Raw genomic sequence first — 26,238 nt, forward strand, 5'->3', positions numbered from 1 at the left:
TCTGATAATGCCTCCGATGATCTGCGCATGCGCAGTGTTGACGTCACACCAGCTGATCGGCAGGCATTCCGGTCTTTAAAGGGGAGTTCCACCCACAATTTCACTTTTTAAATATAAATACCCCTGTAATACACAAGCTTAATGTATTCTAGTAAAGTTAGTCTGTAAACTAAGGTCCGTTTTGTTAGGTTGTTACAGCATTTAAATAGTTTATAATCTAGAAATAGACCGTGGCCATCTTAAGTGTGGGCATCATGAAGCCAGACTGTATGACTTCCTGGATTTCAGCTTTGCATATCTCGCACATGCTCAGTGCACAAGCAGTGTAATAGGTTTCAGTCAGGTTTGCAAGGACTACTGGGAAACATGATGCCTATCCCAGAAACCCTTGCAAATAGCCTAGGCAAATAAGGAGGAGGAAGTAATGAAGGACTACAAAATAAAGGTATTTACAAGCAACAAATTAAATAAAAATTGTCCATTCTGAACACTATGAGATTAGAGCATGCAGCACAGACAAACATAAAAAAATGGGTGGAACTCCACTTTAAGTGCTTGAAGAAGAAGTCAAATATGATACACAGAGCAAGCTAAGTATCCTCCACTTAGAGCCGTAGTGATGTCTTTTCTTCTGGCTTTATCATCTAGAAGTGTTGATGGTAAGTCCAGGCCGGATGTTTCGTAGTTCTATGATGGCTTCTTCCGATATGTCTTTGGTAGTAATGCTGAAAGAGAGGATATACATTGTGAGCAGAAAATAGCAAAAACCTAAACTATTAATGTGCTTCCTCTATACCAGGCGTGTCCAAAGTCCGGCCCGTGGACCAATTGCGGACCGCGTTATGGTTTTGGACGGCCCGCCTGGTCAAAATTTTGACATGTATGTCTTTTGTGGCCCCCAACAAATCACCGGGTCACAAAAGAAATACATGCTGGCTGCCTTGGAGGAGGTGGGACGAGCGCCGTGCAAATTACGGAGTACTTCCTCCGTCGAGCCTTGGAGGTGTCCATCCGCACCTTGCCCAGGGTTGCAGCGTTTTGTGTTTGAATTTGGCGTGCTGTGCAGAGCCGGATTTTCTGCGCACTCGGCTTCTCTCGGCTCCTCTCGCATGGCTGCGGGCGGAGCCGAGCCTGGCCAAGTGTGCAGTACACTCAGCTCGGGCAATGTCGGAGACAGCGGGGATCGGCGTATATCGCGCACCCACAATTTTCCCCTGATTTTAAGGGGAAAAAAGTGCGCGTATACGCCGATAAATACGGTAAGTAATTTTACTCCTTCACTAATGGACACTGATGAGGCGGCACTTATGGGAGTTGATTTGGTGGCACTGATAACTGGCACTAACATGCAGCACTGATGGGCACTGATAGGTGGCACTAATATGCGGCACTTGTGACAGAACCCGTCCCACACTTAGCTTGAGTGCTTCCCTCAGTATAGCGCTTCCTCCAGTCTGAACATAAATATCAGATATTATAGACACCTATTGCAACCAAGAACTAGACAGCACTCGTTAGGCTGCAAAACTGGAACTCTTTATTGAACAAACTCACACAGAATATATACCCCACAGGAGGACATCCCACTCCTGTTAATATTACCCTAACAATACAAACTGTACACAGGAATATAATTACAACGACCAACATATACTATAAATATTACATTGATTAAACAAATAGCCACCTGGACACTCCAGAGGTCTCATTCCAGGTCAGACTTGCCGACTTCGAGTTCACAAAGTACAATACACATTATAACAAGTATAAACACATCCCCCACAGTAGTTTTCTGGCAGATAATAAGTGTGTTAATTGGCACAATTAATGATGGATAAAAGACACTTAGGAGGCACACTAGACCTACTTACAATAAACACATTAAAGCAGGTGACCCCAGACAGGTGTCTTGAGCCGATTACATTATAATCTACAGTCATTCCTGATTTGAGGCCCCAAATATTCATTCATGAAACTTTGCTTACTACCGTTATGCTGTAATTTGTCACAGCTATCACATAACGCAGTGGACCTGGTACCATGTGATCACTGTGATCAATCACAAATATCACACAGTAGTAAGCATAGGTGTGCGCAACCTATTGCATTAGGGTGTGCACCCCAAACCTCCAACACATATTGACATATTTACCGGCCTCTTCCCTGCTCTCCATTCTGAAACAATAGGGGGGAAGGGGGAGCAAGGGAGCACATGGGAAACAGACAACCAGGAAGTGTGGAGATCAGAGAAGAATTACAGCAACTTGAGAGCAAAAACGAACAATGAGGACATGAAAACAGCACTGCATTAAGGTAAAGGAAGCTATTAAGATAAAAAATAAAAAAAATCCTTTACAAACCCTTTAACAAATAGGTAAAAATTACTAGCAGCTTTCCCAGGATTGTTAAGACCAGCTGGGAGGTTGTTCACATGCAGGCCCGTCTCTACAGGACAGGCAAAACAAACAATTGCTTGGGGCCCCAGAGCTGGCCTGGGGCCCCCAACTTCCCCTTCCCAGGCTGTAGCGTGGCCGAGCTCCTCTTCCTTCCTTTTGGAGTCCTGTCAGTCCAGCCAGGTACCGCCCGTGGTACAGGAGATTCAGTTTCCTGTTCCCGGCCGGTCTGACAGGAAGTGCACACTGTGTGCTCACTTCCTTTCAGTCTGGCCGGGAACACAGGAAACTGAATCTCCTGTACCGCGCGGTACCCGGCTCGGGCACTATCTGATATAGGACTGGGGACCCATAATGATAGAACATCGGACTGACAGGAGGAAGAGAAGCTCGGCCACGCTACAGCGGCTGCGTCCACGTCACGGCGCATGCGCAGTTCGTGATACGTACCTGTCTGGCGCTCGGCCCATCATTTGCATGGGGTCACGCCTCATTTGCATGGGGTCACGCCCACTTCCACCTACGCCGGCGTGCGCCTTCGAAACCCACGCCACGCTGGCGCAGCGTTGGGAGCACTGGCTTGCTGAATGCAATGCTTGCCTCTCCGCGCTACGTTGGCGTTGCGTACAGTGTTTGCTCTACAGCGGCGTAATGTGCGCCTTGCTCTCTGTGAATCTGGGCCTATGTTCTTAGAACAGACATCACATATTCTCACCAATTTCCAAGTTCTTAAAACAATTATTGTAATAGGGTTCTGTTTTTACTTACTCTAATGTCAATATCTGGCTTGTTCTCAGAGCTGTCATCAGGTTCCTGAAATGAGGACCCTCCAGATTGTTATGTGCCAGAGAAAGTTTCCTTAGAGTTTGGTTATTTCTGATTCCAGATGCCAGGTCGCTGCACGATGCCTCTGTAAGTTTATTATGACTCAGACTGTAGAAGGGAGGAAATTAAAAAATGAATAATAAATCCCAGGTGGTGACTATTTTCAATAGTTTCACACTAAAGCAAAGCAAGCCATACACGGTCGAATTTCGAAAAAAAAAAATATTTTCAAAATCAGAAAAATAATATTTTTTTTTGTGATCCGATGATGCCACCATCGATTTTCGAAATTCGGCCGACCAAACCTTTAATTTAACCTCATGTTGCTACAGAAAATAATTTTGGTGGTCGGGAATCTTCTTTCCTCTCCGGGAAATTTTCTTTTCTTGCACATGCGCATTTTCTTTCTTTTTTTTTTTTTTGTTCACTTCAGACTTCAACCTTATAGAGTGTGCGTTTATACGCTCATGTTCCGTTTGCCAGCCCTTAGCGTCTCTAATCAGGTTTCGCATCATTAGTGTGGTCATTTTTCTTGAGTTGCTTTTCTCTTACAAAAATGTGTATATTATATATTTTTTTTTTTTTTTAGATATATGGTCTCAGAAAAAAAATTTTTTGCAGTTCCTTCGCCTTATCCCAGTTCCTCCCTCCCCCCCCTCCCCCCCCCCCCCCCCCCCCCCCTATCTCACCATAGACAATCCAAAATGCCTACTGATGCCTTCATCTATTTTTAATTTGTCTTTAGGTCTCAGCCCTAAGTTTTTCTACATAACTCCAGGATCTCTTAAATTCCCTCCAGTTATCCCACTTCTTATCTTGAGCTATGTTATTGCCTTCTACTCCTTCTCTCACTTCTTCCATTCTATAGGTCTCTTCCACGGAGTCTATCCATTCCCAGATTGAGAGACATTCTACCTCCTGCCATTTTCTCGGTATTATCCTTTTAGCAGCATTTAATAGATGTGGGACTAGGGTTTTCTTATAATTTTTGATTTTTTCCTCTCCCCCATGGAACAGTACTACCCAAGGATCCAGCTTAATTTTTCCTTTTGTAATCTCTTCTATGCATCCCAGAATTTTTTTCCAGAATTCCTCTACTTTAGGACATTTCCACCACAGATGAGCCATGGTTCCCGGGGTCCTGCATCCCCTCCAACACTCTCCAGTTTGTTCGTCGTTAAATTTGGAGTTTGTCCGGGGTCATGTACCATCCAGTCAGGCATTTATAGCTCATCTCGGCTGTACGGCTATCTACTGCCGAGGAATGAGCTAGTGTCAGCATTTTTTCTATTGTGATCCTATCCCGTTTTGATCCTAGTTCCCTCTCCCATTTTTTGACGAAAGGGGGGACCATCCGCTCGTCCACCTTTAGCAGAATCTTATATACTTTTGAGATGGTTCCCTTGACCTTCTCTGATGTACATAGTTTTTCCAAATCGGATAGCTGCTCCCCTGATCTCAGTGGGTGCGGCAATCTTTGTATAAAGTGGGCCAGCTGATGGTGTCTCCATTCGTCAATTTCTAAAAAAAAAATGTTTTCTTTTAATTCTTGTAGTGTTGCAATGTGCCCATCTTTTATTACGTCCCTTAATTGGGTTGTGTCTTTTTTTATCCAGTTTCCTCGAATCTGTGATTTGCCCGGTGCAAAATAATCATTGTTTTTTAGTGCCAATAATGGTGAATTAAATTCCTTTTCTGTTTTTTTATACATAGTATCCCAAATTTTTAGTGCATTTTTAGTAATCTCATGTGTATTCTTATCAAGTGTCCTATATTGAGGTGGGTTCCATATAATCTTATTCAGGCTTGCCTTTGACATTTCATTTTCAATGTTAACCCACCTCTTTTCCTTGCTGCCCCTAGCCCACTCCACCACCCTTGACAAGATCACTGCCTCGTAGTATGTTTTAATGTCTGGTACTGCTAGTCCCCCCTTTATTTTAGGTTGTCTTAGGGTCTGGAAGGATATTCTGTGTTTTTTGTTTCTCCAAATGAAATTCATAATCTGTTTTTTAAGAGCTGAGAATAGTATTCCAGGCAAACTTATAGGTATCATCTGGAACTTATAGGTAATCTTTGGTAAAATTACCATTTTACAGAAGTTTATTCGTCCTATCCAGGATAATGGTCTATTTTTTATGCTCCCAATTTCTTCCCTGATTTCATTTAGCAAGGGAATGAAATTTTTCACATACATTTTTTTGGTTGATTTTACTAGAAAAATACCGAGGTACCTGAGTGCTTTCACCCAGGAAAATCGGTATTTCTGTTTTAAGTCCCTTTCCTCTCGTCCGTCAACATTAATACTTAAGATCTCGGTTTTGGCCACGTTGATTTTAAAATTTGATATTTCTCCGTATAGCGTGCATAGGTCTAATAAATTTGGAATTGAAGTTTTAGGGTCCAACAAATAGAAGAGGACGTCATCTGCAAATGCAGAGAGTTTGTGTTCGTCCTCTCCTATTTTAATTCCTCTTATATCAGGGCACTTGCGTATCCTGGCCAATAGTGGCTCCAGGGTAGACTGGGGATTCATGTTACGCACCCTGGAGGAAATGGGGTTTGGACAAAGGATGAGGGAGTGGATAACAACTCTTTATCAGGAACCGAGGGCAAAAATAAAAATAAATGGTAGTTTATCTCAAGATCTGATAATGAAAAACAGTACTAGGCAGGGATGTCCCCTGTCCCCACTCCTGTTTGCGCATTTTCTTTCTATTGCATTTCTCGCACGATTCTCCCATCATGGATTAGAAAATCATTTGTTTTAAAAAAAATGTCCAACATGTCCTCAAATTTGATTGTCGCAAGAAAATCGACTGTTGCTGCAGCCCACTAATGGGCCCACTAAATTCGAACTGTGTATGGCCGGCATTAGTCCACTTTTCTTTATTGTGATATTTTATTCAACATAGTAAACAGAATACCGTAAAGATTTTCACATCACAACTTTTTTTTTAAACCAAACACGTCTGTAAAATGTTGTACACAACACCCGTTAAAGGTTTTTACACCCAGCAAAATTTTTGAAAAATAAGTTTTTTGTTTGTTTCGGTTATAAAATTTTGTAAATAAGTATGTTTTCTCCTTCACTGATAAGCACTGATAAGGTGGCACTGAAAGGTGACACCGATGAGGTGGCACCAATGGCACTGAAAATGGGCACTTATAGGTACTGATAGACGGCACTGATATGCAGCACTGATGGGCACTGATAGGCGACACTGATGGGCACTCAAAGGCTGCAATGATGGGTACTTATGGGTGGCACTGATAGGCGGCACTGATATGCGGCACTGGTAGATGGCACTGGTAGGCATCCCTGGTGGCACTGGCAGTGGTAGGCATTGTGGGTGGGCACTGATTGGCCTAGGCACAGATTGGCATTCCCTGGTGGTCTAGGGGGGACATACCTGGTGGTCCTAGGCGGGAACTGAGGGGGGGGGGCTGTGCTGATAAACGATCAGCACAGACCCCCCTGTCAGGAGAGCAGCCAATCGGCTCTCCTCTATTCGCGTCTGTCAGACACAAGTGAGGCAAAGCCGATCAACGGCTCTTCCTGGTTATATCGTGATCAGCTGTGATTGGACACGGCTGATCACGTGGTAAAGAGTCTCCTTCGGAGACTCTTTACCTAGAACGGAGTTGCGGGGTGTCAGACCGACACACCGCAACACCGAACGTAGTGATGCGTGCCCCCGGGGCACGAAGCGGCTTGATATCCTACCAACGTCATATGACGTCCAGTCAGGATATCGCAACCACTTTGCCGTCGTCGTTTTGCTATATGGCAGGCGCCAAGTGGTTAATTGTGTTTTACATTATACCTTTCAATAAAATGTTTGAACAAGAAGAAGGGGACAGACCTTGAAAGCTTGTCCTGAAAATTTGGATGTCATTGCAAATAAAGAATCTCGGAAAGAACTCAATTATCACTCCTGTTTAGGGATGAGCTTCGAGTTTGAGTCGAACTCATGTTCGACTCGAACATTGCCTGTTCGGCGAACAACGAACAATTAGGGGTGTTCGCGGAAAATTCGAAAAGTCGCGGAACACCCTGTTAAAGTCTATGGGAGAAATCTAAAGTGTTAATTTTAAAGGCTAGAATGCAATTTATTGTCCTAAAAAGTGTTTGGGGACCTGGGTCCTGTCCCAGGAATCATGTATCAATGCAAAAAAAAGTTTTAAAAACGGCTGTTTTTTCGGGAGCAGTGAATTTAATAATGCTAAAAGTGAAACAATAAAAGTGTAATATTACTTTAAACCCCCCCCTAGGTACGAAATTTAAAGTCAGCATGTGAAATAGCGCATGTTTCCCGTACATAGAACTGTCCCTGCACAAAGTGTCATTTCTGAAAGAAAAAAAGGCATTTAAAACCGGCTTTGCGGCTCTAATGAATTGTCGGCTCTGGGAATTACAGAGATGGTTCATTCATAAAGAAAAAAAAATGTGTGGGGTTCCCCCAAATTAAATTACCAGGCCCTTCAGGTCTGGAATGGATATTAAGGGGAACCCCGCCGTAAAAAAAAAAAATGTCATGGGTTCCCCGCAAATATCCCCTAAAAATCCACACCAGACCCTTATCCGAGCACGTTAACCTGGCCGGCCGCAGAAAAGAGGGGGGGACAGAGTGCGGCCCCCCCTCTCCTGAACCGCACCAGGCCACATGCCCTCAACATGGGGAGGATGTCCCCATGTTGATGGGGACAAGGGCCTCATCCCCACAACCCTTGCCCGGTGGTTGTGGGGGTCTGCGGGCGGGGGACTTATCAGAATCTGGAAGACCCCTTTAACAAAGGGGACCCCCAGATCCTGGCCCCCCCCTATGTGAATTGGTAATGGGGTACACTGTACCCCTACCATTTCACGAAGGAAGTGTAAAAATCCTTTATTAATAAAAAATAAAAAAAACAGCGATGTGAATCCACTCTCGGCCCGGCCCGCCCGCTCCAACGTTGTCTTCTTCTATCCTGCGATGGATGATCTCTCTCCAGCGATGGATGATCAGCGGTCCGGTCCAGCGATGCAGAAGATCCATCCGTCCAGAGCGCAGCAGGGGAGCTCCACTCTCCGCTGGACATAGCCCAGCGGAATGACGCGCTGGAGCTGTGACAGTTCTTATATAGGGGAAGCGGCCACCCGTCACGTGACCCCGCCCCCTCTGACGCACCCTCGTACGTCACTGGGAAAGACCCTGAAAGTCCGGGCGTTCCCAGTGACGTACGCGGGTGCGTCAGAGGGGGCGGGGTCACGTGACGGGTGGCCGCTTCCCCTATATAAGAACTGTCACAGCTCCAGCGCGTCATTCCGCTGGGCTGTGTCCAGCGGAGAGTGGAGCTCCCCTGCTGCGCTCTGGACGGATGGATCTTCTGCATCGCTGGACCGGACCGCTGATCATCCGACGCTGGAGAGATCATCCATCGCAGGATAGAAGAAGACAACGTTGGAGCGGGCCGGGCCGAGAGTGGATTCACATCGCTGGATTTTTTTTTTTTTTTTTATTAATAAAGGATTTTTTCTACGGTGTCAGTGTGTTTTTTTTTAACTCTTTACACTTCCTTCGTGAAATGGTAGGGGTACAGTGTACCCCATTACCAATTCACATAGGGGGGGCAGGATCTGGGGGTCCCCTTTGTTAAAGGGGTCCTCCAGATTCTGATAAGGGGGCATGTGAGGGAATGTGGCCTGGTGCGGATCAGGAGAGGGGGGGGGTCGCACTCTGTCCCCCCCTCTTTTCTGCGGCCGGCCAGGTTAACGTGCTCGGATAAGGGTCTGGTGTGGATTTTTAGGGGGACTCCACGCCATTTTTTTTTAAAATTTGGGGTGGAGTTGAATGAACCATCTCTGTAATTGCCAGAGCCGACAATTCATTAGAGCCGCAAAGCCGGTTTTAAATGCCTTTTTTTCTTTCAGAAATGTCACTGTGTGCAGAGACCGTTCTACCCTGTTTCCCCAAAAATAAGACCTACCCTGAAAATAAGACCTAGCGTTATTTTCCAGGAGGGCTGCAATATAAGCCCTACCCTGAAAATAAGGCCTAGTTAAAAATGCTTGTAAAATCCTATAATACATTCTATTATAGTAGTATATAATGTACAATGTGTGTGTTTCTGTAATATAATTGCGGGGGAAGAGAGCTCCGGCGGTTAACAGAAGCACAGAGCGGCTCTATAACAAAGGTATTTTGCACAATTATATTACAGAAACACACACGTACATTATATAATACTGTAATAGAGTGGATTAGAGAATTTTACAAGCATTTTAACTCAGTTCACACTGGGGATTTCTGACAGGCAGGGAGGGAGAGGGGGAGAGAAGACATCACATTACATAGTAAGACCTACCCCGAAAATAAGCCCTACTGTGTCTTTTGTTGGCATAATTAATATAAGACCCGGGCTTATTTTCGGGGAAACACGGTATGTACGGGAAACATGCGCTATTTCACATGCTAACTTTACACCCCCCCCCCCCTAGGTACGAAATTTAAAGTAATATTACACTTTTATTTATGGGACAGGACCCTGGTCCCCAAACCCTTTTTAGGACAATAAATTGCATATTAGCCTTTAAAATTAACACTTTAGATTTCAAACGTTTGAGTCCCATAGACTTTAACGGGGTTCTAAAGTTCACACGAACATTTGGTGTGTTCGCAAGTTCTGATGCAAACCGAACAAGGGGGGTGTTCGGCTCATCCGTACTCCTGTTATACTCACTCTAATTCCTTTATCTGGCTTGTTGGCAGAGCCGCCATCAACACCCTGAAGTCAGGAGCCTCCAGTTTGTTATGAGAGAGGTCAAGTTTCTTCAGAGTCTGGTTATTCCTTATGCCAGATGCCAGGTCAGTGCAGGAACGGTGCAAGTTATTGAATGACAGACTATAAGAGAAGAACGAATGATATTAGAAATTGTTTAAAACAACAAATGTAACCTTCCCATCCCCACAGTATCAAAATAGTGCATTACAGTGAAACCTCGGATTACGAGTATAATCCGTTCCAGGAGAATGGTCGTAATCCAAAGTACTCGCATATCAAAGCGAGTTTCCCCATTGAAGTAAAAAAATAATTAGTTCCGTATTGACTACAATGGGATGCTATACCGCATGCGGCCAGAGGCGGGGGGGCGCCGGAGAGCCTGGAAATAGCCGAAAAGGCCTGAGGACACTGAAAGACTTCCTACCCGAGATTTGCCAAGGTCAGCCAAGCTGTCCTCTGGCCTTTCCGTGCATTTCCCGAACAGCGGCAATCGCTGTGATTGGCGATGTTCGGCTCGTCTCCGACGCCCCCCCACCTTAGGCCAAAAGTGGTACTGTTCACCGCTTTGGCCTGAGTCATGCTCGTATTGTGAGACAACACTCGCAAACTGAGTCACAATTTTTTTTAATACAGTGCTCGTATTGCGAAACTATCGTTAACCGCGTTACTCACAATCCGAGGTTCCGCTGTATAACCCATTTTATCAAAAAGGTTTTTATTTAGATAATACCAAGTGTAAAAAGAAATGAAAAGCTTTTTCCATTCCATTATACCAGTAAACACAACCGTAAACAACTCACTTTCCATGCAAATTCGCACCCCTAAGTGAAAATTTTCAAATTGGGCCCAAAATGTCAATATTTTGTGTGGCCACCATTATTTTCCAGAGCTGCCTTAACCCTCTTGGGTATGGAATTCACCAGAGCTTCACAGGTTTCCACTGGAGTTCTCTTCCCCTCCTCCATGATGACATCACGGAGCTGGTGGATGTTGGAGACCTTGCGCTCCTCCACCTTCCGTTTGAGGATGTCCCACAGATGCTCAATAGGGTTTAGGTCTGGAGACATGCTTGGCCAGTCCATCACCTTTATCCTCAGCTTCTTTAGCAAGGCAGTGGGTCGTCTTGGAGGTGTTGGGGGTCGTTATCCTGTTGGAATACTGCCCTGCGGTCCAGTCTCTGAAGGGAGGGATCATGCTCTGCTTCAGTATATCACAGTACATGTTGGCATTCATGGTTCTCTTAATGATCTGTAGCTCCCCAGTGCTGGCAGCCCCAGACCATGGCACTCCCACCACCATGCCTGACTGTAGACAAGACACACTTGTCTTTGTACTCCTCATCTGGTTGCCGCCACACATGCCTGACACCATCTGAACCAAATAAGTTTATCTTGGTCTCATCAGACCACGGGACATGGTTCCAGTAATTAATGTCCTTAGTCTGCTTGTCTTCAGCAAACTGTTTGCAGTCTTTCTTGGGCATCATCTATAGAAGAAGCTTCCTTCTGGGATGACAGCCATGCAGACCAATTTGATGCAGTGTGTGGCGTATGGTCTGAGCACTGACAGGCTGACCCCCCCACCCCTTCAACCTCTGCAGCACTCATACGTCTATTTCCCAAAGACAACCTCTGGATATGACGCTGAGCACGTGACCTCAACTTCTTTGGTTGATCATGGCGAGGCCTGTTCTGAGTGGAACCCGTCCTGTTGTACCACTGTATGGTCTTGACCACCATGCTGCAGATCAGTTTCAGGGTCTTGCCAATCTTCTTATAGTCTAGGCCATCTTTTTGCCTGATCACTGTGATAGCCAATCAGAGATTGCAACAGGAGTCAGGTGATCCAAAACTGGGAGTTCTGGATCCCGATTGTTAGCATGGGACCCAGAGCTCAAGTGACACCCTGGTCTCTGTGCTGGGAGTGCATTGTGCGGTTACGGTGATGGGTGAGCCAACCATATAGAATTAAACCTCTGAGAAGTGGCAGTGCGTACATAAAGGGCGCAGGAGCGCCGCCCCGCCCCTCTCCTGCACCACTCTAATCCCCATAGATTGATTCATGCATTGCATGACTGCATTTGATGGGCACAGTGGCTGCGTTTAATGGGCACAGTGGCTGCATTTGATGGACACAGTGGCTGCGTTTGATGGGCACAGTGGGCCACGTTTGATGGGCACAGTGACTGCGTTTGATGGGCACAGTGGGCTGTGTTTGATAAACACAGTGAGGCTGCATTTGATGGGCACAGTGAGGCTACAATTGATGGGCGTTTTTTTCAGAATTTTTTTGTTTGTTTGCGCCCCCCAAAAAATTGTGAGCACCACCCACCATGGTCTCTGAGTGATGGGCCGTGGAAGCTCCCCCCCCCCCCATCCTTTTCTCCTCTGTTTTTTTCCACAACTTGACCCTTACTCAGATTGCATGGTATGTGAATTTTTGTTGGCAGTGTTGACATTTGACTTGTGCGCTGCAATGTTATCGTATTGTGTACCAATTATTCTGCTCTGATGGTGCTAAAAAAGTAAAGATTAAAAATAAAAAAAGTAAGAAACAGATTTCATACAATATCATGTTTTTGAAGGGTTGTAAAGAGATCTGAGGTCCAGTTTCTATCATTCCTGGTATACTCACCGTAAGTCCTCTATCTGGCTTGTTGGCAGAGCCGCCATCAACTCCCTGAAGTCAGGAGCCTCCAGTTTGTTATGAGACAAGTCAAGTTTCTTCAGAGTCTGGTTATTTCTTATCCCAGATGCCAGGTCAGTGCAGGAACGGTGCAAGTTATTGTGTGTCAAACTATAAAGGAAAGAATGTTGATAGAAATTGTTTAATAATAAAAATTAACACAACTTTTCCATATCCAAAGTAAGCCAATTTGCTTCGCTCTTATGCCGCGTACAGACGATCGGACATTCCGACAACAAAACCATGGATTTTTTTCCGATGGATGTTGGCAAAAACGTATCTTGTCTACACACGGTCACACAAATGTTGTCGGAGATTCCGAACATCAAGAACGCGGTGACGTACAACACTACGACGGCACTATTCTAATCATTGAGGCATAATGAGTCTTTTGAACATGTCATTTTTTTCCACAAGTTTTTTTTTTCTTGTCCTAAAGTGACACTGATTTCGTACAATATCATATTATTTAACAAATAAAAAATCTATGTTCTGGTTGTAAAGATGTCTCTATAATTCCTGTTATACTCACCGTAAGTCCTCAATCTGGCTTGTTGGCAGAGCCGCCATCAACTCCCTGAAGTCAGGAGCCTCCAGTTTGTTATGAGACAAGTCAAGTATTTTCAGAGTCTGGTTATTTCTTATTGCACATGCCAGGTCAGTGCAGGAATGGTGAAAGTTATTGTGTGTCAAACTATAAAAGAAGAAAGAATGTAATTGTTTTTAAAAAAATTATACACAGCCTTCTCATCCCCACAGTAACTTAACTTCCTTGCAGAAAGCTCTACTTGAAGATCAAATAAACCAGTGATCTCCAAACTGTGGCCCGACTTTGCCAAAACGAGGTGGCCCGCCCTGGCTGCCCCACATTGGGGTGGGGTGTCAGGCCGCAGCCACTTTTTTACAGGTTCTGCTTCCCTTTTTGAGCAAAGGGAGCTTTGACCTCTAGTAGCGGTCTCTGAAAAGATGGCGGTGGACCACAAGGGGGAAATGATGCATACCTCAGCAGAAAGTGCCCCATTTCCTTGTCCCTGTGCAAGGGTGGGGCCAACTCAATATTGAACCCTACAGACTAAGACTGGGATGCCACTAAAGTTTAATTGCGTGTAAAGGCAGGTGTCCCAATACTTTTGAGAATTTAGTGTTAAGTATATGTCCCAAAGCCCTGCAAAAGTCCACAATTCCTTGAATTGTGGAAACAAAATTCTGGACATTAGAAATGACTGGAGTTTGGGACAATCTATCTGTAAAGATAGAGTAGTCATTAAAGGCAAAATGGTATAGATCTCAGATACTTACAGATGAGCTGCACATTGTTATCATTTCCTGTTGCAACTTTAAGGATAAAGTTACAGTTTGCTAGCCGGCAGAAGGTCACATTGAGAACTGAACTGATGCTCACAGCAGGGGGCAACTTATACCTGGACATTCATTGTTGCTTCTACTAAATTTTTCAGAGAGGATCTGCGATTGTTTTTTTTTTTTTTTTCGTCATTGTTGTGTTTTTTTTCCCCAAGGCCTGTTTGTCCTTGTTCAGGGTATTTTGCCGCTATGTAGAAAAATATGCACAGCTGCTGTGTTTAGGATACAGGTTAGATAGGATTAAGTGACAGCCGGTGGTATATTTTTATTCGGGGGGGCAGCAAACAGTGCACAGCCACCCACCCCCCCCGGTCAGTTACCCACAACACTTAACCTGGGCAGCCCTTCCTCTCCTTCTCAGCATTACGGCTGTGTCCTTGCCTTGCGTCTCCTCCTCGGCATCACGGTAGTGTCCTCGCCGCGAGTGTCCTCCTCGGCATCACGGTAGTGTCCTCGCCGCGAGTGTCCTCCTCGGGATCATGGCAGTGTCCTCCTCGCCGCGAGTGTGCTCCTCTGCATCACGGTAGTGTCCTCGCCGTGTGGCTCCTCCTCAGCATCACGGCAGTGCCCTCCTCGTGTGTCTCTTTCTCGGCATCACGGTAGTGTCTTCGCCGCGTGTCTCCTCCTCGGCATCAGGGCAGTGTCCTCGCCATGTGTCTCCTCCTCGGCATCACGGTAGTGTCCTCGCCATGTGGCTCCTCCTCAGCATCATGGCAGTGCCCTCATCGTGTGTCTCCTCCTCGGCATCACGGTAGTGTCTTCGCCATGTGTCTCCTCCTCTGCATCACGGTAGTGTCCTTGTCGTGTGTCTCCTCCTCGGCATCACGGCAGTGTCCTCGTCGTGTGTCTCTGTCAGGTCACCTGTGGCCAGGTGACAAGTGCACCCCGTTGGGGTCAGGGATGCACCACAGGGTAGTGAACCCTATGGCCGACTGCTGCGATCAGAGAAGAAGCGTGAGCCTAGGATTCCCCAGGGCGTGGAGTCTAAGACCCAGCTTTGTGTTCACCTGAGCCTCTGGTGGCGAGGATGGCCTTCGCCGCAGCTGGATCCAGGTCGCAACCCCTGGGGTCCCCAAGGTCACGCTCCGCAGAGAGAGAGGGGAAGCAGCAACCAGAACAAGCAATAGTGATGGGTGAGCCGAGGTCGGGGCAACAGGCTGACAAGGGTAATCAAGGAACAGGCCAAGGGTCAGGGAAACAGGCAAACAGGAGAAGTCAGAGATGAGCCAAGGTCGGTACACAGGAAGGTAAACGTAGCACACTGCAGACAGGAACACGCTACAAACAAAGGTTGAACAGCAAAGCAGACTAGCAGTGCAGTGGTTAATATAGGCTTCCTGGGATGGCCTAAGGTGGAGCCATACAGGGAGGAAGGTGATAAAAGACAGCCAGAAAGAGGGTCAGGCCTCTAATGAACACATGAAGACAGGTAGGCTGCCAGGCTTTATTACATATCCATGACAGTCTCCTCCTCGCATCACGGTAGTGTCCTCGCCGTGTGTCTCCTGCTCGGCATCACAGCAGTGTCCTCGTGTGTCTCCTCCTCGGCATCACGGTAGTGTCCTCGCCGTGTGTCTCCTGCTCGGCATCACGGCAGTGTCCTCGTTGTGTGTCTCCTCCTCGGCATCACGGTAGTGTCCTCGCTCCTTGACCAATAGGGTAGCTTCTCCTTTTGGCCAATAGGGAAACGGGACCCGCTTTTTTTGAAGCCTATTACAGCCTTTGGCTCTAGTCACGTGTTTAAAAAAAAATCACCCATTGGAATCCATGTTTCCAGCGCCCTGCATGTAGATCAGGGTGCCGGATGCATGGATGGGGCGCTACCCCGTGTGCCCCCCATGGACAGGCCGCCACTGATAGGCTATATCTTTCTGTTTTATTCCAGGGCTCTGATGGCATGTAAAAATGATTCCATCTAGTCTGAATATTTGGATTATTTTAAGTCAGGTTATCTGTTGACATGTATGCCCGCTCGTTTATGGGTATGGCAGTAAAATTTGAACTCAGGTCATGGACTCTAAGTTAAGTACATTAGGATAGTTGCTGCTAACTATTGCTGATAATGCAGTGGAGGGTCATCTCCCTGGAGATGATGCTTCATCTTAGAATAGTGCATTTGCTGTTTATTTTTACTTTTTTAGGAGACACTTTGTTGGCAGGACTACAGGACAATGTTTTTTGCACTAAACTGTATTTTTAAGCGTTACTACTGTTACCTAGCCAGTGGTAGGGCTCTACCCACATAGACTGTATATACAGTATATGTACGTGTATGCTTTAAGAGTTCTGTCACCTAATTTTTTTTTGTTGGCCTGTTGACAGTCTACGGAATGTAATGTACAAAGTTTATTGAACTTCAACCAACTGAACACTTACTATGTGGTATGCCCAGGGCCGGACTTACCATTGGCCTTGACTGGGCTCAAGCCCAGGGGCCCCACCCAATAGGGGGCCCCCTTTAAAAAAAAAAAAAAAAAATTTTTTTTTTTTTTTTTTTTTTTTTTTTTAGGGGTCCGGAGGTCCCCAGGGGCCCGGAGGCCCCCAGGGCCCCGGTCGGCAACCCCCCTTTTTTTTATTTATTTTTTGTAAAAAAATGTTTTTTTTTATATATTTTTTTATTTTTATATAATATATATATATATATATATATATATATATATATATATATATATTATTATTATTATTATTAAAGGGCCCAGGGGTCTCCAGGGCCCCGGAGGATGGCAACCCCCCTTTTTTTTATTTATTTTTTGTAAAAAAATGTTTTTTTAATATATTTTTTATTTTTATATATATAATATATATATATGTATATATATATATATATATATATATATATATATATATATATATTTTATTATTATTATTAAAGGGCCCAGGGGTCTCCAGGGCCCCCGGATGGCAACCCACCTTTTTTATTTTTTTATAAAAAAAATTACATTTTTTTTATATATATATATATATATATATATATATATATATATATATATATATTTTTTTATTAAAGGGCTCAGAGGTCCCCAGGGCCCCATGTGGCAACCCCCCCTTTTTTATTTTTTTTATAAATGTTTATTTTTTTATAAATGTTTATTTTTTTATTTTTGTTTATTTTTTTATTTTTTATTAAAAGGCCCAGAGGTTCCCAGGGGCCCAGAGGTCCCCAGGGCCCCCGGGTTTGGCAACCTCCCTTTTTTTATGTATTTTTTATAAATGTTTTTTTTTTTTATTATTAAAGGGCCCAGAGGTTTATTTTTTCTTTTTATTAAAAGGCCCAGAGGTCCCCAGGGCCCCGGATGGCTACATATATTTATATATATTTGTTTTCTTCTTTATTTCTTCTTTTTTTTGTAAAGGCCCCCCCGCTTCTCAATTTGCGGCAGCCCCCACGCTTCTCAATTTCAGGCGGCAGCACCCCCACCCCCCCTAGGTTCTCTGCTTCAGGGGGCCCATGCCTTAAGCTGTGCAAGGGGCCCCAAAATTCCTGATGGCGGCCCTGCGCATACCTCCCAACACGCACGGATTCTGTGGGACTTTCCCGCACAGACAGCTTCTTCCCGCAGTCCCGCAAAAGGGTTAATTTTCCCGCACTGCAAGAGGAGGAGGCAGCACGGAAGCAGGAGGAACCGGAGCGGTGTGTGGAGGACTGTGGCTGCTGAAGGGAAGATAGCCGAGAGCCGGGCTAATGACAGTCTGTGGCCCCGGCTGTTGGCACAGGTGAGAGGGAGGCACTCCCCCCCTCAACAACTGCAAAATCCCCCCCCGCTCAACAACTTTAATGCGCTCCCCCCGCTCAACAACTTCAATTCGCCCCCCCGCTCAACAACTTCGATCCCCCCCAATTCTCGGCTCCAGGGGGCCCCTTCAACACTCAAGCCCAGGGGCCCCCACCACCCTAAGTCCTGCCCTGGGTATGCCACATATTTACTGTTATGCTGTTTCCTTACCCTCTCCCCATCCTTTATGTATTGTGGGATACTTCACTCTTGGGAAAAAGAGCATTTATGTCATGTTGGAGGACAGGGCCTAGTTATTTATTTTTTTGGAGGGGGGGGTGAATTTAGCACCCCCCCCCCTTACTGTAGGATGCTAGGCTAATTTAGCTTTTGGCTCTTTTTGTACTCAAGGAAGCAGAAATTGTTTGTCCAGGGTTTCACAGGCTGGGAGTTTGATTACTTCCCCTTGCACCTGGAAGAATCTTCCAGGGCATAGGGAGGGAGATTCAAATGACCAGCCTGAATGTTTATCAAGGCCTGACCAATCCCTATACAGAAGCGTCCAGCAGGCGGCTGGGGAGATGATAAATAATCCAAAGCCCTGAAGAGATTGCTGAGGCAGCCTGTGGACAGTGCAGCTATTCTCTGAAGTCTTAGCTGTGGCAGAGCTGAGGACCTGAAGTGGTCTTTCTGAGGAGCTGGCTGTACAACTTCACCATAAGGGATCTGGTCTGGAGAAGGATTGTCTCCCTCACTGGAAAGCGTCAGGAGAAAGCTGGAAGGTGCATAGCCGTCCTGGGGACTTGTGAGTACTGACCCCGATCCCTGGTGACTGTGTGCTTTTGGGATTCTGTGTTCTGGTTGTAAAGATGTCTCTTGTTTCTATCACTATTGTTATACTCACCGTAAGTCTGTAATCCGGCTTGTTGGCAGAGCTACCATCAACTCACTGAAGTCGGGACCCTCCAGTTTGTTATAAGACAGGTCAAGTCTCTTTACAGTCTGGTTATTTCTTATTCCAGATGCCAGGTCGGTGCAGGAATGGTGCAAGTTATTGTGTGTCAAGCTATAAAAGAAGAAAACATTTTATTACGTAGCATTACCCCCGGAGGAGCTGCTGGATTTTTGGGCGGCGTGTTACCTTGTGACTCCTCCGAAATTCCTAGGGGTGAATGATGCGTATTGCATGTAGTAGAAGTAAAGGAATATCCAGACAGGTGCTCTTTGCTGTGATCTTTATTACCCAGCCGGGGTAAAAACAGTAAACTTGTGGTGAGGAAAGTAAAGTTGAAGAAGAAAGGAGAACAGCAGATTCAGGCGTAATGATAGGAAACAGTCCTGCTCCCAAGCGTAACACTTCTCTGCGCCACTCCTGCCGGAGTGGGTTTAGTGTACCCGGACAGGCCTCTCTCACTGACCTGGCAGCCGGAGTATCACTCGGACAATTTTAGGAATAAGTCGCTGCCACAGACCCTCCTTGGTGAACTTGAATTTGGGAGAAAGTCTCTGCCACAGACCCCTCTCAATGAGCCTCAGAAGATACCTCTGCCACAGGTCCCCTCTGGGTTGGATTATTGGAGATATGCCTCCTTACGTCTGGATCTCCTTCAACTTGTCGCCCAGGTACCGACCAACAGGTGATCAATCCCTCTGTGTCCGGCTACCTTGATCCCCGGTGGTCTGTCGAGGCCCTTTTGGACCGCCAGCCTCTCAATGGCGCTCCTCAGACTGACTCCCCACCGAACAGCAGTACAGCTTGGGATCTTCAGATTGGGAACCCAGTCACTCACTGGGTCCCCGTCACTATTCAGATGCTCCTGGTCAGCATGGCCCCTGAACCAGGAACACCGTGTGGCACGCACGCCCCAGCCAGGTAGTGCATAACGCCGGGGGGCCATGAGGTGGCCACCTTAAAGGTGGGTGCCACACTGGACGAAGAAGACCCAGAACCAATGGCGTCTGCCCCATAAATACCCTTTCCCAGCATACACAGCCAGGACAACCCCCTGTGATTGGCTGCTGGGAAGAGCACCCAAACCTCGACTCCACTGCTGCCACCTGCAGTACTGGGGTTGGAAGAACACCCCAGTACAGCAGAATGGGCTCACAGCACAGCCAAGCCGAGACAGAGACCGCAATTTGCTACTAACAATCTGGATCAGAGTTTAACTACACTCTGATCTACCCTTAAATTTCACTAGCACCAGTACTGTATAGTACATAGGCCCAGATTCATAGAGAGCGGGCGCACATTACGCCGCCGTATCGCAAACAATGTACGCTACGCCAACGCAGTGCAGAAAGGCAAGCATGGAATTCACCAAGCCAGTGCTCCCAACACTGCGCTGGGTTTCGAAGGCGTACACGGGTGTAGGTGGAAGTGGGTGTGAGCCATGCAAATGAGGCGTGACCCCATGCAAATTATGGGCCGTGCGCCTGACAGATGCGTATCACGAACTGCGCATGCACCGAGACGTGGACGCATCCCCCTGCGCATGCTCACAACCACGTCGGAACAACTGCCTAAACTATGCCGGATCACTGCATACGGCGTGAACGTAACCTACGCCCAGCCAGACACATGTCCAACGTAAAATACGCCACCTTTTGTTCCCTGGTGCAGACCTCCTTTATGGGGAATAACTTTAAGCCGGACGTACAACTTACGTGCACTGCGTCGGGCGCACGTATGTTCGTGAATCGCCGTATTTCACTCATTTGCATATTTGAATGGCTAATCAATGGGAGCGCCACCATGCGTCCAGCCTAAATGTGCGCCCACCCTACGCCGGCGTAGGCAAGTTACATCGGCGGGATGAAGCCTGTTTTTAGGCGCATCTTAGTTTGTGGGTCCGGTGCACAGATACGACGGCGCATATTTGCACTTACGTCGGCGTATCTTGTTATACATCGGCGTAAGTGCTTTGTGAATCTGGGCCATAGGCGCTACAATTAAATGCTTGCAACCTTTCCATCCCTATTCCTGGTCACTGTGCTCTTAGGCCCCTTTCACACTCGGGCGGGGGGGGGCGGAGTAGACGGTAAAGCACCGCTATTTTTAGCACCGCTTTACCGTCCGATTTGTGGCGCTATTCACCCACTAGCAGGGTGGTTTTACTCCCCGCTAGCGGCCGAGAAAGGGTTAAAAACCACCACAAAGCGCCTCTGCAGATTTCAATGGGCAGGAGCGGTGGAGGCGCGGTATACACACCGCTCCTTCACCGCTCCAAAGAAGCTGCTAGCAGGGTTTTTTTTTCGGGTCGGTTCGCAGACGCTATTTTTGGCGTTAAAACGCCTGCAAACCGACCCAGTGTGAAAGGGGTCTTAGGGTGCTAAAGTTTGAGTTGGAGATCACTCGAAGGGAGCTGTAGACTTTTGTGGACTGGGTGCCTGGAAAAGTTGATTGTTGACCACTACAGATGGTTACCAATCAAATCACAGGCATGGGTAACACTTCCACTGTTTCGCCACAACAAAGCTAAAAGTGAAATGATGGAAACACATCCACAGCAAAGTTTTATTTTGATCATTCTCAAACATTGTGTCTTATTTAGAGGTGATCTGGGCAGATGTACAACCATCTGATCACTTCTACATCTAAATGGGAGAACCTGCAGGGATTAAGGAGTATAATCCGTTCCAGGAGAATGCTTGTAATCCAAAGCACTCGCATATCAAAGCGGGTTTCCCCCTAGAAGTCAATGGAAACAAAGATAATTTGTTTTCCGCATTGACTTCTATTGCATGCAATACCGCATGTGGCCAGAAGTGGGAGGCGCCAGAGAGACCCAGAGAAACTCGCAGTCAGAAACCCTCGGAAACACTTGGGAACGGAGTATTTCCTCCAAGTGTCACCGGCGCCCCCACACCTCTGGCCAAATGCGGTACTGCACACCACAGAGGATTGAATCTTGCAAGACAACACTTGCAAACCGAGTCAGGATTTAGAAAAAAAAAAAAACTATGTTGCGAAACGCTCTTTAATCGCGTTACTCACGATCCGAGGTTACACTGTATTTCTTAACCCCTTCCATACAGGGCACTTGTACACCTTCCCACCCAGACCAATTTTCAGCGCTGTTGCACTTTAAATTACAATTGCGCGGTCATGCTACACTGTACCCAAACTACATTTGTATCATTTTGTCCCCACAAATAGAGCTTTCTTTTGGTGGTATTTGATCACCTCTGAAATTTTTATTTTCTGCAAAAAAAATAAAAAAAATGACAGAAAATTTAGAAAAAAAAAGTTTTTTTTGTTTTTGTTATAAAACATTGTAAATAAGCATGTTTTCTCCTTCACTGATAGGCACTGTTAAGGCGGCATTGATGGGAACCGATGAGGTGGCACTGATGTGGTGGCATTGATGGGCACTGATAGTCGGCACGGCTAGGCGGCATGGATGGGCATGGATAGGCGGCACGGATGGGCATGGATAGGCAGCACAGATGGGCACAGATAGGCGGCACGGATGGGCACGGATAGGCGGCACGGATGGGCACTGATAGGCGGCACGGATGGGCACTGATAGGCGGCATGGATGGGCACTGATAGGCGGCATGGATGGGCACTGATAGGCGGCATGGAGGGGCATATATGGGCACTGATAGGTGGCACTATTATGTGTTGTACTAATGGATGCCAATCAGTGCCAAACAATGCCTGCCAATCAGTGATGCCCATTGTGGGCACTGATTGGCATCCATTGCGGGCACTGATTGGCATCCATTATTTGTGTCATTGTCATCCCTGGTGGTCTAGGGTGGCATACCTGTGTTTTGGTTTTGCATCCCTGGTGGTCCAGTGGGCATCCCTGGTGGTCCAATGGGCATCCCTGGTGGTCCAGTGGGCATCCTCGGGGGGGCTGTGCTGAGAATCAATCAGCACAAACCCCCCTGTCAGAGGAGCAGCCGATCGTCTCTCCTCTACTCGCATCTGACACTCGCGAGTGAGGAAAAGACGATTACCGGCTTTTCCTGTTTACATCGTGATCAGCCGTGATTGGACACGGCTGATCACGTGGTAAAGAGTCTCCGTGAGAGACTCTTTACCTAGATCGGTGTTGCGGGGTGTCAGACTGACACCCTGCAACAAAGATCGCCGCGATGTGCGCCTCAATATCCTGAGGACGTCATATGACGTCCACTCAGGATATTACAACCACTTTGCCAATGTCAATCTGTCATTGGCGGGCGGCAAGTGGTTAAAGCAGGAATGGCCTAACATTTTCTTAAAATCGCAACACACAGACATTTCTTGAAAGGCCCATGGAATACAATCCAATGGATTGTATGTGGAGAAATTAAACATCAAAGATACTGTTTGGAAGCTTATGATTTGTAACCAAAATGGCCAAAGGTGGATAAAGCAGAAGTCATGACCACCAAAGCTTTGTTTACTGCCTTGAAGGGATGGTTCTTAAGGTGGGGGCTGGAAATCTTTACCAACAATGGTCCACAATTTATTTCAAGAGTTTGAGACTTTCCTGTAGCACCCTCTAGTGTGCTAGAAGTAGTATGGCTAGGATTTTTGATAGAGTAGGTAAATTTCCATGCTTGGCTGGCATCCAATCCTGGGTGTTTTTTGATCTGGGTTGGGAGTAACTCAGAGCAGAGCTGCTCACAGGCAGCATCACCAAGACCTCCCAGATATGAGGAGCTGTCTGGGGTTTTCTGAGGTGCCCTGATCAATCCCCAACTTGGATTTGCAGGGGGCAGGCCTCCTTAAATACCCCGGGTCAGCCAAGCTAGGGAGGAGTTGTTCGGGAGGAAGTTGGAGATGAAGTGATAGGCTGTCGTGGCCTTAGAGAGCTCCCCAGCCTGGGGGGGTGACCTTGCACCTGGGCTCGGTGGGGACAGGACCTTCTAAGAACACGTGGAGGTGTCCTAGACAGGAGGCACGGGAGCAAGGAGAGGACAGCAGGAGAGCACTGCCAGGGAGGAACAACTGGTCGCAGCCGGGAGGGCTGGTCAGTGACGCACAGTCAGGAGAGAACTGGGGAGGCATGCATGAGAGGACTGGGAGGTTACAGGCTGAGATGGGTGCAGAGCCAATAGAGTGGACTGTGGAGGGCTCTTAATCCTGTTATACTCACTTTAATTCATCTATCTGGCTTGTTGGCAGAGCTTCCATCAGCTCCTTGAAGTGAGGACCCTCCAGTTTGTTATGAGACAGAATAAGCTTCTCCAGAACCTGGTTATTTCTTATTGCAGATGCCAGGTGGGTGCAGGAACTGTCTGCCAGATCATCATTGACCAAACTATAAAAGAAGAGGTGATCATTAGTAAGGTGACCAGATTTTTTAAATGAAATCCGGGGACATATTTTTTCTTTACTAGTAGTAGCCGCAATCAGTTACACTCTGCCCGTCGCCGCCCGCCTCACAGCCTCTCAAGTCTTACTCTTCGGGCCCCGGCTACTACTGGATGGGAAGTGGAGGAAGATCACTCCGCCAGGGAAGGCAAGGAGATAAGAAGGCAGGTGGCTGGCCAGGATTTGCGCCAAGGCAGAAGAACATGCAAGCGAAGCTGAATGGGCATGCGCCCGAAACTGAAGAAATATTCCCTCCACACCAACCAACACATGATCATCAGAAAGGGGCCCAGATAATGGGAAAAATACAACCCCCCTATGCTAGTAGACACGGCGGAGCGGGGGCGTGTAATTCAATTTATTTTTATTTTAATTCTGCATTGATTGTCTTTGAAATTGCCCCTGCCCCCTATTAAATCCAATCTGGGGACAAAACCAGGGACAGACTTGGTCCGGGGACAGTGTCCTCAATCAGGGGACTGTCCCCTGAAACTGGGGATGTCTGGTCACCTTATCATTAGTGCATATTTGTAAATAAAGAGAATGTCAGGATATATACTACCTCAACCCTCTACCCCAGTACAGAGCTCCCCCACATTGTACCATGGGGAGGGGCTCTGTACTGAGTCCCCCATACAATACGGAGCTCCCTCAACAGTACAGAGTCCACCACACAAATACACAGAGCCCCCCAACAGTTAAACCCTCCCCCCACTGTACAGAGCCTACTCCACAAATTACAGAGCACTACACACAGAAAAGAGTCCACCCCAAACAATACAGCGCACCCCACAGTACAGAGACCTCCCAACACCAAAGAGCCCCCTCCACACAGTACAGCGCACCCCACAGTACAGAGACCTCCCAACACCAAAGAGCCCCCTCCACACAGTACAGAGCACCCCACAGTACAGAGACCTCCCAACACCAAAGAGCCCCCTCCACACAGTACAGAGCACCCCACAGTACAGAGACCTCCCAACACCAAAGAGCCCCCTCCACACAGTACAGCGCACCCCACAGTACAGAGACCTCCCAACACCAAAGAGCCCCCTCCACACAGTACAGAGCACCCCACAGTACAGAGACCTCCCAACACCAAAGAGCCCCCTCCACACAGTACAGCGCACCCCACAGTACAGAGACCTCCCAACACCAAAGAGCCCCCTCCACACAGTACAGCGCACCCCACAGTACAGAGACCTCCCAACACCAAAGAGCCCCCTCCACACAGTACAGAGCACCCCACAGTACAGAGACCTCCCAACACCAAAGAGCCCCCTCCACACAGTACAGAGCACCCCACAGTACAGAGACCTCCCAACACCAAAGAGCCCCCTCCACACAGTACAGCGCACCCCACAGTACAGAGACCTCCCAACACCAAAGAGCCCCCTCCACACAGTACAGAGCACCCCACAGTACAGAGACCTCCCAACACCAAAGAGCCCCCTCCACACAGTACAGAGCACCACACAGTACAGAGACCTCCCAACACCAAAGAGCCCCCTCCACACAGTACAGAGAACTGGGGCAAACTGTGTGCCATTACCAGCGGCTCCCACGTGCATGCGTCATCGGGGCGCCAGATAATCACATCGCCGGAGCCGCGATACCTGGAAGTAACCCCAGGAGAGGGGGTTCGATCATAGGTAAGTAATCCATAATGAGCTAGCATGCTATTTTCTGGGCAGTGTGGGCTCAAGGACCAGCTGCTTTGGGGAAAGTGCAGGGGCCCCACATGCAGTTGGAGCCCCTGGGCAGTGCCCAGGTGTGCCCTCTCATTAAAACAGCCCTGAATACAGAGTCACTCCACACAGAACAGTTTGCTCACACAGTACACATCTACCCCACAGTACAAAACCCCCCCAAACAGTACAGAGTCCAACCCACACACAGTATATATAGACCTCCACATACACAGTACACAGCTCCCTCTACAGTCAGGGATGGACTGGCCATTGGGACTACAGGGAGTTTCCCGGTGGGCCGATGGCTCAGTGGGCCGGCTTCAGTGACAGCAGACCGCCGCCCCCCTCCGCTCCTCTGTCTCTCCCTTCCCGCAGCGCTCACCTGGGGGGAACAGAGAAGAAGGGGAGGACCAGAGGAGCAGGGACGACGACAGAGGAGCATGGGGGAGGGGACAGACAGCTGACTCAACAGCTATGGCCTGGGAGTTTCT

The 26,238-nt window shown here is 47.3% G+C and overlaps 1 protein-coding gene across 1 annotated transcript in view; it reads right to left on the reverse strand.

Moving 5' to 3' along the window:
• Positions 1 to 491: 491 nt before the first annotated feature.
• LOC120924669 (NACHT, LRR and PYD domains-containing protein 3-like) overlaps positions 492 to 26,238 on the reverse strand; it is a 54,587-nt gene continuing 28,840 nt past the window's right edge. The window contains exons 7-13 of the mRNA XM_040335664.1: positions 23,839 to 24,003; positions 18,648 to 18,809; positions 13,201 to 13,362; positions 12,618 to 12,779; positions 9,942 to 10,103; positions 3,162 to 3,326; positions 492 to 725 (exon numbers count right to left, since the gene is read on the reverse strand). Coding sequence (XP_040191598.1) covers positions 641 to 725; positions 3,162 to 3,326; positions 9,942 to 10,103; positions 12,618 to 12,779; positions 13,201 to 13,362; positions 18,648 to 18,809; positions 23,839 to 24,003 — 1,063 coding nt within the window. The 3' untranslated portion in view covers positions 492 to 640. The remainder of the gene's footprint in view (positions 726 to 3,161; positions 3,327 to 9,941; positions 10,104 to 12,617; positions 12,780 to 13,200; positions 13,363 to 18,647; positions 18,810 to 23,838; positions 24,004 to 26,238) is intronic.

Source organism: Rana temporaria, chromosome 1, assembly GCF_905171775.1.
Source record: "Rana temporaria chromosome 1, aRanTem1.1, whole genome shotgun sequence".
NCBI classification, from domain to species: domain Eukaryota; kingdom Metazoa; phylum Chordata; class Amphibia; order Anura; family Ranidae; genus Rana; species Rana temporaria.